Raw genomic sequence first — 18,631 nt, 5'->3', positions numbered from 1 at the left:
CCACTGTGCCCAACAATTGCCACTACTGTGCCCCATCTATTGCTGCCAGTGTGCCCATCAATTGCCGCTACTGTGTTCCATCAATTGCTGCCAGTGTGCCCATCGATTGCAGCTACTGTGTTCCATCAATTGCTGCCAGTGTGCCCATCAATTGCTGCCAGTTTGCCCATCAATTGCCGCTACTGTGTTCCATCAATTGCTGCCAGTGTGCCCATCAATTGCTGCTACTGTGCCCCATCAAATTCTGCCAGTGTGCACTGCCCGGGAGTCGGGACTTACCTGTCTCGGAGCGGGTCACGGTGGCGTCCTCCACGTCTACGCTCCTCGATGTCTCCGGTCCTCTCTATCAGGCGTCCTATCACAGCACCTGTTGTTTCAGCCAATCAGGTGACAGGTAACCAGCACCTGATTGGCTGAGAGGCGGGTCAGTGTTAGGAAAGCAATTAATTCGCTTTCCTAACACAACACTGAGTAAATAGCGAATGCACTGTTTACCATTTTGGAAGCCTATTAGAGCCTACGGCCTACGGCTCTAATCAGGACGTCTATTAGAGCCCATGGCTCTAATCAGGCGCTTCCAAAAAGAAAACCCGCTGCTGTAATTCAGGTGCCCGGCGCCCAACAAGGGGGCCGGACACGCATGAATCTATCTATGGTGAGAGAGAGGTGACAGAAGAGAGGGGGCGGTGCTCCTGGGCCCTTTATGGACGCACCACCAATGCTCTGTACTGCAATTGTATGAAGTAAAATTGTCTTGGATTCAACTGCTGTGTCTTACTGAAGAGTTAACCTGCCTGTGGATGATGCCAAGTCAGCAGGTGACCATACTTTCTGGACCAGTAGTTTTCAAACTCAGTCCTCAAGTACCCCCAACAGGCCAAGTTTTCAGGTTTTCCTTTATCTTGCACAGGTGGTTTAAATCAAAGTCAATAAGTTGGTATTTTGGACAGCTATTTTATCTAAGAGAAATTCCCAAAACATGGCCTGTTGGGGGTACTTGAGGACTAAGGTTGAGCACCACTGGTCTGGACAGGTTCTTTGGAGGTACTATATGTCAATGGATAAAGCAGCATTTGAAACAGAACAGCTGCTTTTTAATGGCTCTCTAGAAAAAAAACAAGCCTTTTCCTCCTGCAGTGCAGGGGTAGCCCTACTGCAAGGGTAGATTTTAATTTTTTATGAGGATTCATATTTCAGTACAGCTACCATATCAAGGGTTTTTCCACCGAAAAGGGACCAGCTAATACAATTGTGGGTTTTAGAAGTTTCTTGCCTATTATATTGTATTTCATCAACTGGACTGTAATGTGTTGAATCTCCTATTGTTTTACTGGAAAATGAAGTCACTGGCCCGGACATAAAGTATGATTTATATTCTTCATGGTTAGAGCAATCTCCTTATCTCGCCGATTGGCGCAGTCTATGAATATAAGATGACACGACTTTGTTCTTTTGTCTCTGCATTTTAGCTTCATAATGCAAAATGAAATTATTTCCAAGGTTTATCTGAAGAAAAATAAAAAAAAGTTTTTTTGACTGGTTCTTAAAGAGACTCAGTGGGACCCAGTATTCAGGCATCACCAGGGGCCAAAGAGGAGCTTGGCCCCAGACTGTCAGATTCAAGTAGGTAGGTATCTGGGGTGAGAGAAGGTGGTATACATTTGCTTGTGGGGCCAGACAAACAGAAAATTTCAGACTTATTCAAATGTTTCACCCTGGAGGAACCAGCCCCATGTCTCAGGGCACTGAAATCAGTTCCTCTGGGGGAAATGGGAAAAATGCCTTATACATTGGTAATCAGTAGGGAGAATGAAACCATCACAGCGGTGGTCAGAAAGCCACCGTTACTGGCTTTGCCAAGTGGCCTTGGCCCTGGAGCTCTGCAGGTACCATAAATGGGGGTTATTCAGCCACAGCTAAAGGAACCCCTAGCAACCTCTTGAAGAACCCTGGGGGTTCCAGGGAAACCTGGTTGAAAATGACCGGGAGAGATGGACTTCATCTGAAAGGGCACTTACCTTTTAAATTTCCCTTAAAGTAGCCATACATGCCTGAGGGCTGAACGAGAGAAAATAAGTTGAGTCCCCCCTTCAAGCTAACAAGATGAATGCCAGAATCTCCCCTGCTGGCTATGGTATTCAAGTAGCTGCAGCACCTGGGCCTGCCTGAATACCCAGTTAGTGACTGATACTATTCAGTCTCTGTTTGACCAATAATTTTCCACCCGGCTCAGTCAATTTTTAAATAGACTTTTGTCAAGCCAGATGTGCTTACAGGGCCACCCATGGCTTGAATTTCTGCCGATTTCGCAGGAATCAGGCAAAATTTGAGTCGTCTATGGCCAACTTTTGTGTTGGGCCGATGTGGTATCCCCAGCCTCAGACAAGTGGCCATAATAGCCAACTCTAAAGCTGGCAATAATTATTAACAATTTGGGATTTCAAGAAACAAAGATTAAAGGCCTAGATAAAGGGCACAAATTTCAAGCCATCGGTGGTCCTACAAGCACCACCCACTTCAACTTAAAGGTATTTAAAAATTGTAGGTAACAACAAAGAAAATGATCCTTTCTGATGCAGCCAATGTTTGTTAGTGTCAAGGATACCAAGTGCTGTTATCCTGTGAAACAGCCGTGACCAGAAATGTATGGACATGCACAGAGAACACCAGGCACAAATATGTAATATATAAAATAATGTGGACAATGCCAGTAAAACAACCATATAAAAAACATAAACCAAGAACCTAGACCAGCAAAGCTTAATAGGTGAGAGAGATCACACAGAATACACTGAACCCACTAACTAGATACAGATGGCAGGGTAAGACTAAGAAGAGTAGTAAGTAACAGTACCAGGGTCATATACAAAAGATTAGGCAGCAGGAGCAGGGACCAAGCCAGGACAGGGAAAGGGTACACAAGAGCAGGAACAAGCAGGCAGGTGAGGGATCAGGATCAGGAACAGGACAGGGTCAGGAGCAGGATCAGGATGCAGGCGCACAGAGTGCAGGTCAGAGGTACATGGGCAAAATACCAAGGCAAGGGGAAGTAGCACAGGAAAGACTAAATACTTTTTCAGCAATGAGCATCAGGTGATGACTGATGACTATGAGCTTCTGGCTGCTGTGAGACACACACTGGTGGACACCGGATCTACAGCCTATAGGTCTAGGAGCCACAGTGCCACCCACATGTCAACCAATCCCTCAAGTCAGCTCCATTTTATTCTGGCAGCTGTAGGTGTTGCATCTACCTAAATACAATAGCCAGCAGTGGAGATTCCTCCAAATTGACTGAACTTTGTGTCTTTTTTTAACCGACCACTTTGCCCTCCTTCAGCAGCCTAGAAAGAGTTTCTTTTTTCTGCATTGGGCTCAGATAGAATTAAAAAACAGCTACTAATGGTGGCCTTCAACAATACATGGAGTCTACCCTGCAACACACTACAAAGGAACGTTTTGAAGATTAAATAAAAAGTACAGCCAAAGCTCATTTGTCTGTACTTCTCCTGTGGTTCACGGGAGTGCAGTTCGTTTTGCACTCCTGTGACCCGTTTTCAGCAGAGAGCGGGCTGAAGTCTGCTTTCTGCTGAGGTCACAGAAGTCGATCCAGGCTCTGCCAGATCCCTGGACCGACGCCCGGCTCAGCCTCTCAGCGAGCCGCTGAGAGCCTGAGATGGCCGCTCCGTCCCCTCCACAGCTCAGCGCTCCAGTGAGCGAGGAGGGGGCAGAGCAGAGAGCAGGTGACTGACAGTCTGCAGCGCTGTGCTCATGGAGCTGTGAGAACCGAGCGATCTGCAGTGTTCGATCGCTTGGTTCTCAGTGTTAGAAGTGCCGGGGGACAGACCGATGCTGCATCCACCTAGGTAAGTATGAAAAACAGAAACCCATACTTCTCTTTTAATATCAGGATACTTATTCTTGAGGGTTTCACCTTGAGCCTTGTACTATTAGGTGCTCTGTCTTAATGATGCTGTGCCCCAGGTTGTATCCTGAGATCACAACTTTGGCCTTATTCGAGTTACTGAGCAGACGTGGGCCTTGGGTGGAAGTAACAATGTTTGGGGACTGGGGCGAAGAAGTTGGCGAGTACTCACGTTGAGACAAAATACCAAGTTAAAGAGAAACATGGAGGCGTTCAATGCTGACTTCTCATTCTGCAATCGCTAGCTGTCTGACTTTCATGCTGGTCCTCTGGCTTTATTACTCTGAGTCACTAACCCAGAACAAGTACGCAGATAAGGTTTTTTGATTTTACTCTGACTTTTCCCAACCTGGGAATTGTTGTTGTTCCATTAATTCAAACATCATTGAAGCCAGAGCGGCCTGAAAATTGCCATGCAGCATTTTCAGAAGGAGGTCAGAAATGGCAATCTTTATACTTCTCCTAGGGAAGTTTTATTTAAAGCAATGTCCACAATGATTCAAATTTCCAAGGAGATAGAAACTACAGAACAAGACCCATGAGATAGGCATGAGAAAGGTGCAGAACACTGAGACGTGCCACCAACACTTCCTAATATGACCACAGAAGCACGCAGGACATTTTGAATACTGAATTAACTTTCAAAGGCGCATCCTGGAAAGAAGACAACTAAACTACTAAAGGTATATTGAGCCTGGGGTGATTCCATCCACCCAGCTCCGCCTGTAATGGAAATAACTGTTGAGTAGAATTAAAAGGGAAAAGAGTACCTCTTCCGGATTATACTTTGCCAGCACCCCATTGCCATGAAATTCTTCCAAGACGTCTTTCAGCTTCTTCGTGGAATCTTGAAGAAAGACAAAAGAGGGGAAAAACAACAGTCAGTTATCACCACAACGGCACAAGGAGTTCAGAGACGCATCACACTAGATCGGGCCACGTTCTCAAACCCGGTTGATTCCAAACAATAGTGACACCGTGACATTTGACGAACGTTGGCTGTGTGCCGCATTGTAAACTCTTGAAGTGAGGGCCTCGTGCCTCTTCAAACTACGGTCATAAATTAAAGCCACTTCTGTGTATCTTAACTTTTTATTTTACAGTGTGAAATGACCTTCAATGAGCTTCTCTCTCGCTGCCAAGGTGGAGAACAAACAGATCAAATATTTATGTGTGACTAAACCTTGACAGTTGGGGAATACATACAATGAGCAATACTGCACTGCCGTATGAGTCATTTTAATATTCATTTCTTCAGCATGCAAACATTGTCCCTCACCCTCCTTCTCAGTTAAATACAAGGGTAATGGGATGTAAAGTGCCTGCAGTCTCATGTGGCATCAGCTGGTGGTAGCGTGTTCTAGTGCTTGTGACACCCTCTTCCACTACCCATCAGCAGGTGTTCTCCTTGAGCTCTGTTGGGTTACAGTGCCTTGCAAAAGTATTCATACCCCTTTAAATTTTCCATATTTTGTCATGTTGCAACCACAAACGTAAATGGATTTTACTGGGATTTTATTTGATAGACCAACACAAAGTGACACATAATTGTGAAGTGGAAGGAAAATGATAAATGGTTTTTAATTTTTTTTACAAATAAATATGTGAAAAGTGTGGGGGGTACATTTGTATGGCGCCCCCCTGAGTCAATACTTTGTAGAACCGCCTTTCACTGCAATTACAGCTGCAAGTCTTTTTGGGGATGTCTCTACCAGCTTTGCACATCTAGAGAGGGAAATCTTTGCCCACTGTTCTCTGCAAATGGCTCAAACTCTGTCAGATCGGATGGAGAGCGTCTGTGAACAGCAATTTTCAAGTCTTGCCACAGATTCTTAATAGGATTTAGGTCTGGACTTTGACTGGGCCGTTCTACCACTTGAATATGCTTTGATCTAAACCATTCCATTGTAGCTCTGGCTGTATGTTTAGGGTCGTTGTTCTGCTGGAAGGTGAACCTCCGCCCCAGTTTCAAGTCTTTTTCAGACTCTAACAGGTTTTCTTCTTAAGCCCCATACACACTATCAGATTTTCTGCAGCTTATTTCCCTTCAGATTTACCAAAACCATATAATATGAGGTCAAACCTTAGGAGTTTCAATTTGTATGCAATCAGGCAGGCCCTTGCACTACATGGTTTTGGTAAATCTGAAGACAAAAATCATCAGAAAATCTGATAGTGTGTATGGGGCTTAAGATTGCCCTTTATTTGGCTCCATCCATCTTCCCATCAACTCTGACCAGCTTCCCTGTCCCTGCTGAAGAAAAGCATCCCCACAACATGATGCTGCCACCACCATGTTTCACAGTGTGGATGGTGTGTTCAGGGTGATGTGCAGTGTTAGTTTTCCACCACACATAGCATTTTGCTTTTAGGCAAAAAAGTTACATTTTGGTCTCATCTGACCAGAGCACCTTCTTCCACATGTTTGCTGTGTCCCCCACATGGCTTCTCACAAACTGCAAACAGGACTTCTTATGACTTTCTTTCACCAATGTCTTTCTTCTTGCCACTCTTCCATAAAGGTCAGATTTGTGGAGAGCACGACTAATAGTTGTCCTGTGGACAGATTCTCCCACCTGAGCTGTGGATCTCTGCAGCTCCTCCAGAGTTACCATGGGCCTCTTGGCTCCTTCTCTGATGAATGCTCTCCTTGCCCGGCCTGTCAGTTTAGGTGGACGGCCATGTCTTGGTAGGTTTGCAGTTGTGCCATACTCTTTCCATTTTCTGATGATGGATTGAACAGTGCTCCGTGAGATGTTCAAAGCTTGGGATATTTTTTTTATAACCTAACCCTGCTTTATACTTCTCCACAACTTTATCCCTGACCTGTCTGGTGTGTTCCTTGGCCTTCATGATGCTGTTTGTTCAATAAGGTTCTCTAACAATCCTCTGAGGGCTTCACAGAACAGTTGTATTTATGGGATTAAATTACACACAGGTGGACTCTATTTACTAATTAGGTGACTTCTGAAGGCAACTGGTTCCACTAGATTTTAGTTAGGGGTATCAGAGTAAAGGGGGCTGAATACAAATGCACGCCACACTTTTTACATATTTATTTGTAAAAAAATGTTTTAAACCATTTATCATTTTCCTTCCACTTCACAATTATGTGCCACTTTGTGTTGGTCTATCACATAAAATCCCAATACAATACATTTACGTTTTTGGTTGTAACATGACAAAATTTGGAAAATTTCAAGGGGTATGCATACTTTTTTCAAGGCACTGTATATACTCAGGCGCCCAGAAGGCATACCTCCAATGGCCATCGGAAGAACCAGTCAAGGTCAAGACATTTGAAGCCCAAGCCTTGTACACAGCACATTGTAACTCAATGCCTAGATAGATGGAAACAGATTAGTACTGAGATGTAAAGTATGTCTGTCCTGACAGTTGTAAGTAGCAAACACACTCAATACCGTTTGGCCCAGTACTGTCACTTGGAGTGAGTCAAATGATCCTCCATACCCAGAAGAACTGGTTATGTCCTTTGGCGCCTGCCATTGAACTAAGTATCAAGGGAACAAAAGAAAGATCAGTATGTGTTGCTGGATAGTAGAATGGGGTGAGGGGCAGTGCCACGAAACCAGTTTTGGGTAAGCAACCACCAAAGCCACCACAGACTACCAGTAACAGAGGCCACTACACACCAATGCTACAGGGGCACACACTACTGAACACCAATGAAAGGGGGGGAGCATTCCACTGAACTTCTATGTGAATGGGGCCCAAACACCACACTGTACACCAATGTGAATGGAGCCCAAACCCCACTGTAGACCAATGTGATGAGGAACATACACCACTAAACACCAACGTAATTGGAGGTTCCAGGGCACTATTCCCAACGCACACAGTGGTTACTGAAGCGACCACCTGCTGTAACCGTAAATAGTAAGAGCAAGAAAATGTCACCAGCACACCATGGATCTCCAGAATGGGTCCAAAGCTTTATTCAGCGATCATATCCTTACAGCAAACAGAAACGTTTCAGAGCCTCACAGGACCCCTTCATCAGGCATTGTCACATGCCTGATAAAGGGGTCCTGCGAGGCTCCGAAACTTTATTACCGGTATTTGCTGTAAGGATGTAATCGCTGAATTTTGGACACATTGTGGAGATCCATGGTGTGCTGGTGACAATTTCTTGCAATGTAATTGGAGGGACGCACTCCATTGAACACCAATGTAATGGGGCAAAATCACTGCTGAACATCAATGTTACTGGGACTACAATTACTCCAATGTGATGGGGAACATACACCACTCAACACCAATGTAATTGGGGGGACACAACCTATTGAACATCAATGTAATGGGGGCGCAATTTACCACTATGCACCAATGTAATAGGAACATTCATACCACTGATCATTGACAATTAAGGGGGAACTCACTACTAATCACCAAGTTGTGATGTGCATCACATTGTCTTGACCAACATACTGTATGGAGTCAATGAATGTACTGAGAATTTTTGTACAAATTTTCATATGAACCTTCAATTCAAAAATCTACTACTGTGTGACCAGTTTAAAGTTTGGCATAAGTTGATAGAATTTTTCTAAAAAATGTTACAAATTTTAACATTTTTGTTAGATTTTTTTTAATGGTTAACAGGTTCAAATGAGTGCTGTAAATTTCTCAAACCGAATTCTAGCTGTTTTTTTTTTGCTCAGGAAAAAAACGTATATATTCATGATCTAGGCACAAAAGAAACCTGTTTAATACGTGTTGGATTCCATTTAGCTAATAGGTCTGTATGAAACTTTGAGGGCTTTCAAACAGAATTTGTTGACTCAATGATGGCAAGTTCGAACTCTCTGAAGAGCAAATTTTCAGAATTTCCATACGAAAATCTTACTGATGTATGGCAAGTTTAACTACATTATGCTGGTAGTTGCATTAGGGGAGGGACCAGCCTTATAAGCTCCAGGAAATACACTATATTGCCAAAAGTATTGGGACACCTGCCTTTACACGCACATTAACTTTCATGGCATCCCAGTCTTAGTCCGTAGGGTTCAATATTGAGTTGGCTCACCCTTTGCAGCTATAACAGCTTCAACTCTTCTGGGAAGGCTGTCCGCAAGGTTTAGGAGTCATGATTTTGGCCTGATAACATGCACACAAGTTGACGCAAAGGGGTTTGAACGGCTATTAAAGGTAACCATCACCTGTGATCTGTTTGCTTGTAATTAGTGTGTGTGTATAAAAGGTCAAGAAGTTTCTGGACTCCTGACAGACCCTTGCATCTTTCATCCAGTGCTGCACTGACGTTTCTGGATTCTGAGTCATGGGGAAAGCAAAATAATTGTCACAGGATCTGCGGGAAAAGGTAGTTGAACTGTATAAAACAGGAAAGGGATATAAAAAGATATCCAAGGAATTGAGAATGCCAATCAGCAGTGTTCAAACTCAAATCAAGAAGTGGAAAATGAGGGGTTCTGTTGAAACCAAACCACGGTCAGGTAGACCAACTAAAATTTCAGCCACAACTGCCAGGAAAGTTGTTCGGGATGCAAAGAAAAACCCACAAATAACTTCAGGTGAAATACAGGACTCTCTGAAAACATGTGGTGTGGCTGTTTCAAGATGCACAATAAGGAGGCACTTGAAGAAAGATGGGCTGCATGGTCGAGTCGCCAGAAGAAATCCATTACTATGCAAATGCCACAAAGTATCCCACTTACAATACGCCAAACAGCACAGAGACAAGCCTCAAACCTTCTGGCACAAAGTCATTTGAAGTGATGAGACCAAAATTGAGCTTTTTGACCACAACCATAAACACTACATTTGGAGAGGAGTCAACAAGGCCTATGATGAAAGGTACACCATTCCTACTGTGAAACACGGAGGTGGATTGTTGATGTTTTGGGGATGTGTGAGATACAAAGGCACAGGAGATGTGGTCAAAATTGATGGCAAGATGAATGCAGTATGTTATCAAAAAATACTGGAGGAACATTTGCATTCATCAGCCTGGAAGCTGCGCATGGGACATACTTGGACATTCCAACATGACAATGATCCAAAACACAAGGCCAAGTGGACCTGTCATTGGCTACAGCAGAATAAAGTGAAGGTTCTGGAGAGGCCATCTCAGTCTCCTGACCTAAATATCATTGAGCCACTCTGGGGAGATCTCAAACGTGCCGTTCATGCAAGACAGCCCAAGAATTTACAGGAACTGGAGGCTTTTTGCCAAGAGGAACGGGCAGCTTTACCATCTGAGAAGATAAAGAGCCTCATCCACAAATACCACAAAAGACTTCAAGCTGTCATTGATGGGAAAGGGGTAAATACACAGTATTAAAAACTGGGGTATGTAAACTTTTGATCAGGGTCATTTGGGTAGTTTCTGTTGTGATTATTGTTTAAAAAGAGTAAATACAGTTGATTTATAATAAATGGCTTCAGACAAATACTAACCATGAGTCAAAGAAAAGTTTTCGTGTTATCATGCATATTCTCTGAAAAAATGGCCAAGAAATCATAAATTCTGCCAGGGTATGTAAACTTATGAGCACAACTGTAAAGTGAGGGACAAATGAGGGGGAAAGTGGGACATTGTTCCAAATCAGGGACAGTCCCTTGAAATCAGGGACAGTTGGGAGCTATGATTTACGGTTTTATTGCCTTTGGTATACTATCTAATAATAATCATGCAATAATATAACAATACGGAATATTCAACTGTTGCCAAACAACAGCAACAAATATAAAATATTTATAATTGTTTTATCGCAGCTGGTGGGCAGTTTTTAAGCCGACAGACTGAATTTTTTATGAACTTTGAAAGAAATGGAGGATATTGCGTATTTAATTTTGCTGAAGTGTACAATAATAATAGGAACAATAACCGAGAGGTAAAAAGCAGTAAATAATTGAGGGAAGGCCAAAGATGAACTATTTAGAGCTTTATAAAAAAAAAAGATTTTATATATGGGGAGGAACAAACTTTGAAGTACAGAACACGTAGCTGCTCCTAGGGGCATCTGCCATTTTTTTTTTCTGCCTCTAAACGCCCCTGCATGTTAGGTTATGTGTCCATGTACACGTAGGCATTTAGTGGCAGAAAAAACTCGCACTGCCAGTGTAACCGGGAGCAGCGGAATTGTGGCATAAAGAACCGCTTGATGCTTGTAAATGCCTGTAAACATGTATAAAGGAGTGTTGAAGCTAGACATGTTTAGTACTTAACCACTTCAATACCGGGCAATTTCCCCCCTTCCTGCCCAGGCCAATTTTCAGCTTTCAGCGCTGTCACTTTTTAAATGACAATTGTGCGGTCATCCATCACTGTACACAAACTAAATTGTTATCATTCCCACAAATAGAGCTTTTTTTTGGTGGTATTTGATCACCTCTGCGGTTTTTATTTTTTGCTAAACGAACAAAAAAAGACCGAAAATTTTGAGGAAAAAAACATTTTTTTTTGTTTTTGTTATACAATTTTGTAAATAAGTAAGTTTTCTCCTTCACTGATGGGCACTGATAAGGCGGCACTGATGAGGCGGCACCGATGAGGTGGCACTGATGATGGTAACTGATAGGTGGCACTGATAGGTGGCACTGATGGGCACTGATAGGTGGCACTGATGGGCACTGATAGGCGGCACTGATGGGCACTCATAGGTGGCACTGGTGGGCACTGATGGGCACTAATAGGCGACACTGATGGGCACTGAAAGGCTGCACTGATGGGTACTTATGGGTGGCACTGATAGACAGCAATTCTGGGCACTGATGAGCACTGATAGGCGGCACTGATGGGCAGTGATGGGCATTGATGGCTGGCACGGATAGATTTAACTGATAGGCATCACTGGTGGCACTGGCAGGCATTTTACTTTGGCACTGATTGGCATTTCCCTGGTGGTCTAGGGTGGCATACCTGGTGGTCCAGTGTGGTGGCAATCCCTGGTGGTCCTGGGCGGGCATCCGAGGATGGCTGCGCTGATAAACAATCAGCACAGACCCCCCCGTCAGGAGAGCCGCCGATCGGCTCTCCTCTACTCGTGTCTGTCAGACGTGAGGAAAAGCCGATCAACGTCTCTTCCTGTTTACATCGTGATCAGCCGTGATTGGACACGGCTGATCACGTGGTAAAGAGTCTCTGTCAGAGGCTCTTTACCGAGATCGTAGTTGCGGTGTGTCAGACTAACACGCCACAACAACGATCGCTGCGATGCGTGCCCCCGGGGGGCGTCCAGCGGCTTGATATCCTGAAAGACGTCATATGAAGTCCGGTCAGGATACTGCAACCACTTTACCGACCTCATTTTGTTATATGGTGGGCGGCAAGTGGTTAAAGAGTAACTCCACTTTTGTTGAAAAAAAAAACATTCCCCTCTTGGTGATCTGTGTACATTGCAAGGATTTTAACAAACTTTGTTGCAGATTCCTACCTTTTGTTATTCTGAAGAAATCCCTGTGTGTTCCTCGGTGCCTCTGTGCTGAGTGAGTCTAATGGGAGTGGTTATATAGTTATCAATCAACTGCAGCCCCTGCAGGGCACTAGTGAGGAAAGTGGCAGGGTCTGCATCCCTTTAGATATGATTTCCCTTTGGGAGTATTTCACCAAAAATGACATTTTTGTTGCAGGGGATGCTCAAAATCTGACTTGTATATCAATGTAGACTTCTGGGAAAATCAGTGAGCCACTCACACGACCAGGAAATGACATATCTGGGGACAGAACATCTCCAGGTCGCCATATTGCATTTTACAGAAAATTACAGTGGCTGCAGATTGAAAAGGAAAGGTCATTTTTAATAAGATTCAATTACAATATGACTTGTGTCGCAATTGCTTATGCTCTATTATTTTTTGTCATTACTTTGACGCTAAATACCGTTGTTATGGCAGCTGCTAGCTGCCATAACCCTGGTATTTTCAGAAACGGCGGGCGGTCCTCTTTGAGATAAAAGTGATCTCTCCAGCGGATTCGCCGCAAGATCACTTTTATAGTGGGCCCCCCTGCCAAGCTCTGGTCGTCTCCGCCGCTTACCGGAGCCGATGGTAGCGGGGGAGACGATGGCGTCCTCTCCCCTGACAGGCCTGGAGTCTAGTGAGGGAATGATGGCCTCCACTCGGCTCCATAACATTGGATGATGGAAGCGTCGTCAAACGTCACTTCCACCCAATGGCCATTTTTTTTTTTACAAAAATACATTCAATATTTTTTTTTTTTTAAATAAGACATTTAATTTTTTTTTTGTATTGCATTTAAGTGTAAATGTGAGATCTGAGGTCTTTTTGACCCCAAATCTCACATTTAATGCCCTGTACACACGATCGCACATTCCGACAACAAAATCCTTGCTCAAACTTGTCTTGCATACACACGGTCACACAAATGTTGTCGGAAATTCCGAACGTCAAGAACGCGGTGACGTACAACACGTACGACGAGCCGAGAAAAATGAAGTTCAATAGCCAGTGCGGCTCCTTCTGCTTGATTCTGAGCATGCGTGGCACTTTGTGCGTCGGATTTGTGTACACACGATCGGAATTTACGACAATGGATTTTGTTGTCGGAAAATTTTAGATCCAGATCTCAAACTTTGTGTGTCGGAAATTCCGATGGAAAACGTGGAATGTGCCCACACCCGGTCGGAATTTCCGACAACAAGCTCTGATCGCACATTTTCCGTTGGAAAGTCCGATCGTGTGTACGGGGCGTAAGAGGTCCTGTCATGCTTTTTTTCTATTACAAGGGATGTTTACATTCCTTGTAATAGAAATAAAAGTGACCATTTTTTTTTTTTTAAAAGAACAGTGTAAAAATAAAAAATAAAAAGTAAAATAAATAATAATAATAATAAAAAAAAAAGGTAAAGCGCCCCGTCCCGCTGAGCTCGCACGCAGAAGCGAACGCATGCGCAAGTCGCGCCCGCATATGAAAACGGTGTTCAAACCACACATGTGAGGTATCGCCGCGATTGGTAGAGCGAGAGCAATAATTCTATCTCTAGACCTCTTTAACTCGAAACTGGTAACCTGTAGAAATTTTTAAACATTGCTTATGGAGATATTTAGGGGCCAAAGTATTTTCACCATTCCATGAGCGGGCGCCATTTTGAAGCATGAAATGTTGGGTATCAATTTACTCGGTGTAACATCATCTTTTACAATAAAAAAAAAAATTGGGCTAACTTTACTGTTGTCTTATTTTTTAAGTCGAAAAAGTGTATTTTTTACCAAAAATTGACCGCTGAGCAAATACGGTGTGACAGAAAGTATTGCAACGACCGCCATTTTATTCTCTAGGGTGTCTGGAAAATATACATATATATATATATATATATATATATATATATATATATATATATAATGTTTGGGGGTCCTAAGTAATTTTCTAGCAAATAAACCTGATTTTAACTTGTAAACAACAAGTGTCAAAAAGAGAAAAACGGTCTTTTAGTGGTTAATGGCCAGAATAAATTATTATTCCGGTCAATGAAATTAACTAACGCCCAAGCACTTGACGTGCCTAAACGCTTTACAATCGTTTACAAGTGTCAAGAGTTTTTTTTTGTTCTGTCAAAATACTGTTGCCAGAAGGAAAGGTGTCTAGGAGAGATAGCAAAACTTCCAGTGTGCATGAGAAGTTTTGGTGCAGTTTTGGAACTGTTGGTGCAGCTTACTGAGACTGGGTCTGCCAAGGCAGGAAAAGGGGTGTGGACTATATGGGAAAGGGTGGGGCTCTGTAACAGGATATGATTGGCAGAGTTTAAAGGAGCGCCCCGCGTACATACTGTATACCGCCACAGGGCGGCCCTTTAGCGGCAAAATCACGTACCTGTATGTGTTTCCTTTCTTCGGCTCTCGGACGCGCACACGTGCCGCTAGAGCCCTGCTCCCGCTGTGATTGGAGACAGCGGGAGCCAATCAGCGGTTCTTGCGAACCCAATGTCCGCCAGTAACCCAGCGATCATTCCGAGAGAGGCAGAACGGCGGTCTGCTAGTAAGAAAGACAGAGATCTTTTGTTTCTGACAAGCAGGAACACGGATCTCTGTCTTTCTTTAGTTTAGCACATCCCCCACACGGTAAGAAAACACTCCCAGGGAACACATTTAATCCTTTGATTGCACCCGATGTTAACCCCTTACCTGCCAGTGTCATTAGTACAGTGACAGTGCATATTTTTTTAGCCCTGATCACTGAATTGGTGTCACTGGTCCCCAAAAATTGTCAGTTAGTGCCAGATTTGTCCTCCGCAATGTCGCAGTCCTGCTAAAAATCGCTGATCTCCGCCATTACTAGTAATAATAATAATAAAAAAGAATTGCATAAAAATATCCCATTATTTGTAGACGCTATAACTTTTGCACAAATCAATCAATATACGCTTATTGAGATTTTATTTTTACCAAAAACATGTAGCAGAATACATATTGGCCTAAACTGATGAAGAAATTATATATTTTTTATTTTTTTTATTGGTTGTGTTTTATAGCAGAAAGTAAAAAATGTGTATTAGATATGAAAATTATATTATGAAATGTTTTATTGATGGATACTCAGATGCTGATTACTATCTTTTCAATATATCTTCTTTAACACAGAATTATTTAAAGTGTACACTACCCCTGAGGAAGGAGTTTAATTGACTCCGAAACGCGTCGGGTGAAAAAGTACTGCTTCAAAACTCTGTATATACACTATTGTAATACTGATTGACCTACATTCCTAACAATAGATGTTACAGTTTTGTCATATTTTACTATGTTAATTTAATAAATTATATTTGTACCAAGTACACCTTTTTTATGATTTTTTACATGTGCCTGAAAAGTCCACCACTAGGGGACCTCCTTTGCTGTTTTGTATAAATAATTTTGGATGTGGCACAAATTCACAGTCAGATGCTCATCTACAATATATATTAGAGTAAAAAAGATTGCGTTTTTTTTTCAAAATTGTAGTTTTTTTTTTGTTTTGTTTTTATAGCACAAAAAATAAAAACTGCAGAGGTGATCAAATACCACCAAAAGAAAGCTCAATTTTTGGGAAAAAAAATATACATCAATTTTATTTGGGTACAGCGCCGCACGACTGTGCAATTGTCAGGTAAACTAATGCAGTGCCGTATCGCAAAGCATGGCCTTGTCAGGAAGGGGGTAAAACCTTCCGGGGCTGAAGTGGTTAATGGGTAAGTCCACTTTCGTGTGAAAAATATAAAAACAAAAAAAAAATTATATATATATATATATATATATATATATATATATATAAATTTCAAGGGGTATGAATACTTTTTCAAGGCACTGTATATATATATATATATATATATATATATATATATATATATATATATATATATACACAGTGCCTTGAAAAAGTATTCATACCCCTTGAAATTTTGCACATTTTGTCATGTTACGACCAAAAACGTAAATGTATTTTTTTGGGATTTTATGTGATAGACCAACACAAAGTGGCACATAATTGTGAAGTGGCAGGAAAATGATAAATGGTTCTCAAAATGTTTTACAAATAAATATGTGAAAAGTGTGGGTTACATTTGTATTCAGCCCCCTTTACTCTGATACCCCTAACTAAAATCTAGTGGAACCAATTGCCCTCAGAAGTCACCTAATTAGTAAATAGAGTCCACCTGTGTGTAATTTATAATCTCAGTATAAATACAGCTGTTCTGTGAAGCCCTCAGAGGTTTGTTAGAGAACCTTAGTGAACAAACAGCATCATGAATGACAAGGAACATACCAGACAGGTCAGGGATAAAGTTGTGGAGAAGTATAAAGCAGGGTTAGGTTATAAAATAATATCCCAAGCTTTGAACATCTCATGGAGCTCTGTTCAATCCATCATCAGAAAATGGAAAGAGTATGGCACAACTGCAAACCTACCAAGACATGGCCGTCCACCTAAACTGACCGGCCGGGCAAGGAGAGCATTCATCAGAGAAGAGCCAAGAGGTCCATGGTAACTCTGGAGGAGCTGCAGAGATCCACAGCTCAGGTGGGAGAATCTGTCCACAGGACAACTATTAGTCGTGTTCTCCACAAATCTGACCTTTATGGAAGAGTGACAAGAAGAAAGACATTGCTGAAAGAAAGTCATAAGAAGTCCTGTTTGCAGTTTGTGAGAAGCCATGTGGAGGACACAGCAAACATGTGGAAGAAGGTGCTCTGGTCAGATGAGACCAACATTGAATTTTTTGGCCTCAAAGCAAAACACTATGTGTGGCAGGAAAACTAACACTGCACATCACCCTGAACACACCATCCCCACCGTGAATAATGGTGGTGGTGTTCTGACAAAATGTCGAACCTGGCAGAATGAGCAACCTTCGTCACTTCTGTTTTCTTTAAACCATCATGAATTGCAGATTTTGACTAATTGCTGTTTATTTTCACAAATTGATGTTTGGACAACACCGGCAACCGAATAGAGTCTGGTGCACGATATTATGAGCGGAGATGGTTACTCCGCACTGAAACTAACCAAGAAAATGGCCGCCTCTAAGGCGGCAACAAATTTGTCCTCGTTAGCCGCTGTGCTATGAAAACAGCTAAATCTTCCTGTACCGGACTGTATTTGGTAGCCGGTGTTGTGTTCAAACACCAATTTGCCCCAAATCAGCAATTACTGATGGTTTAAAGAAAGCGGAAGTAACGTGGTTTGATTTTCTGCCAAGTTGCCTATTTTGTTAGGACACCTGGGTCTAAAATAAGGTTTGACTATCATATTGATGAGGGGGAGTGTCCTGAGGTGGAAAGAGCTAGATGATCAAAGGTTTGAGAAAGGAGCCAATAGGAGTTCTGAAACGCGTTACCATAGCAACCAGCCCGCCCCAGCTGTGACATTGCACCCTGCCTTGTGTCCCGCAGTGGCTCTCCTCACCTCCTGGAATGTTGAACTTGGATTCCTCACTGACAACACACTGTTTGCTGTCACAAGCTGCTCTTCTGGTGGGCGGCTTCCATTTAATCCTAATAAACCCATTGATGCTGCACTTAGCTGGCGCCCCCCTTTGTGTTCCTCTTGTATCTGACTTGCTGCAGCTTCTAATGCACACTGTGAGCTGAGAATTACCAGTGTTGGGTACTCGGCGCTAGAAAAGGCGATATACCGAAAAGCCCTTCGGATACAAGGTGACAGGTGCACTTTAAGGAAAGTTTGCCGTGTTGAATGTCTTTTGATAACTATTCAATCTTTTGCAAATTCCAGTTGCTATGGCGATCGGTAGATTGCTCGGCATCCCTCCTATGAGTTGTGTCAGGCACATGAGAAGCAGATATTCTATTGATGTGGGTGTCATTTCTCCTTCTTTAAGCAGATGTGATTGTTTGATAATGGCTCGGAACAAATTGTATAATCTATAATGTGTTTTTTTGTTTTTTTTTTCTTTTCAATCATGCTTGTTTTCTTGGAGAAAAACAGAGGATGATGAATGCAGCTAAAGTCCTATGAATGACATTTCTAGTGACCTTCGTCTCTATACTGGGCAGAGCAGAGAAGGGCGCCTGTGCCATAAGGAACATGTAGGCAGGTCCAGGTTTTCCTCCATCCAGTAGGTGGCACTGTGCCATTGTACAGCTGGAGTGGACTTTACAGAAAGAATTGTCCCCTCCTGGACTCCGTTTGTGTCATCGAGGTACCAGTTGACTGATTGGACGTTGCAACTTCTGGTGACCTGTTTTCTTTTTTTTGCACAGGCGGTGGGG

General features: G+C 42.7%; 1 protein-coding gene across 1 annotated transcript in view; it reads right to left on the bottom strand.

Annotated features, from left to right (window-relative positions):
• Nucleotides 1-18,631, bottom strand: part of DGKB (diacylglycerol kinase beta) — an 804,956-nt gene that overhangs the window by 572,521 nt on the left and 213,804 nt on the right. Inside the window, exon 4 of the mRNA XM_073629524.1 lies at nt 4,696-4,772. Coding sequence (XP_073485625.1) covers nt 4,696-4,772 — 77 coding nt within the window. The remainder of the gene's footprint in view (nt 1-4,695; nt 4,773-18,631) is intronic.

Source organism: Aquarana catesbeiana, linkage group LG05 (assembly GCF_042186555.1).
Source record: "Aquarana catesbeiana isolate 2022-GZ linkage group LG05, ASM4218655v1, whole genome shotgun sequence".
Taxonomy (NCBI): Eukaryota; Metazoa; Chordata; class Amphibia; order Anura; family Ranidae; genus Aquarana; species Aquarana catesbeiana.
The sequence above is the reverse complement of the archived record's forward strand: the minus strand, read 5'-3'. Positions and strand labels throughout refer to the sequence as shown.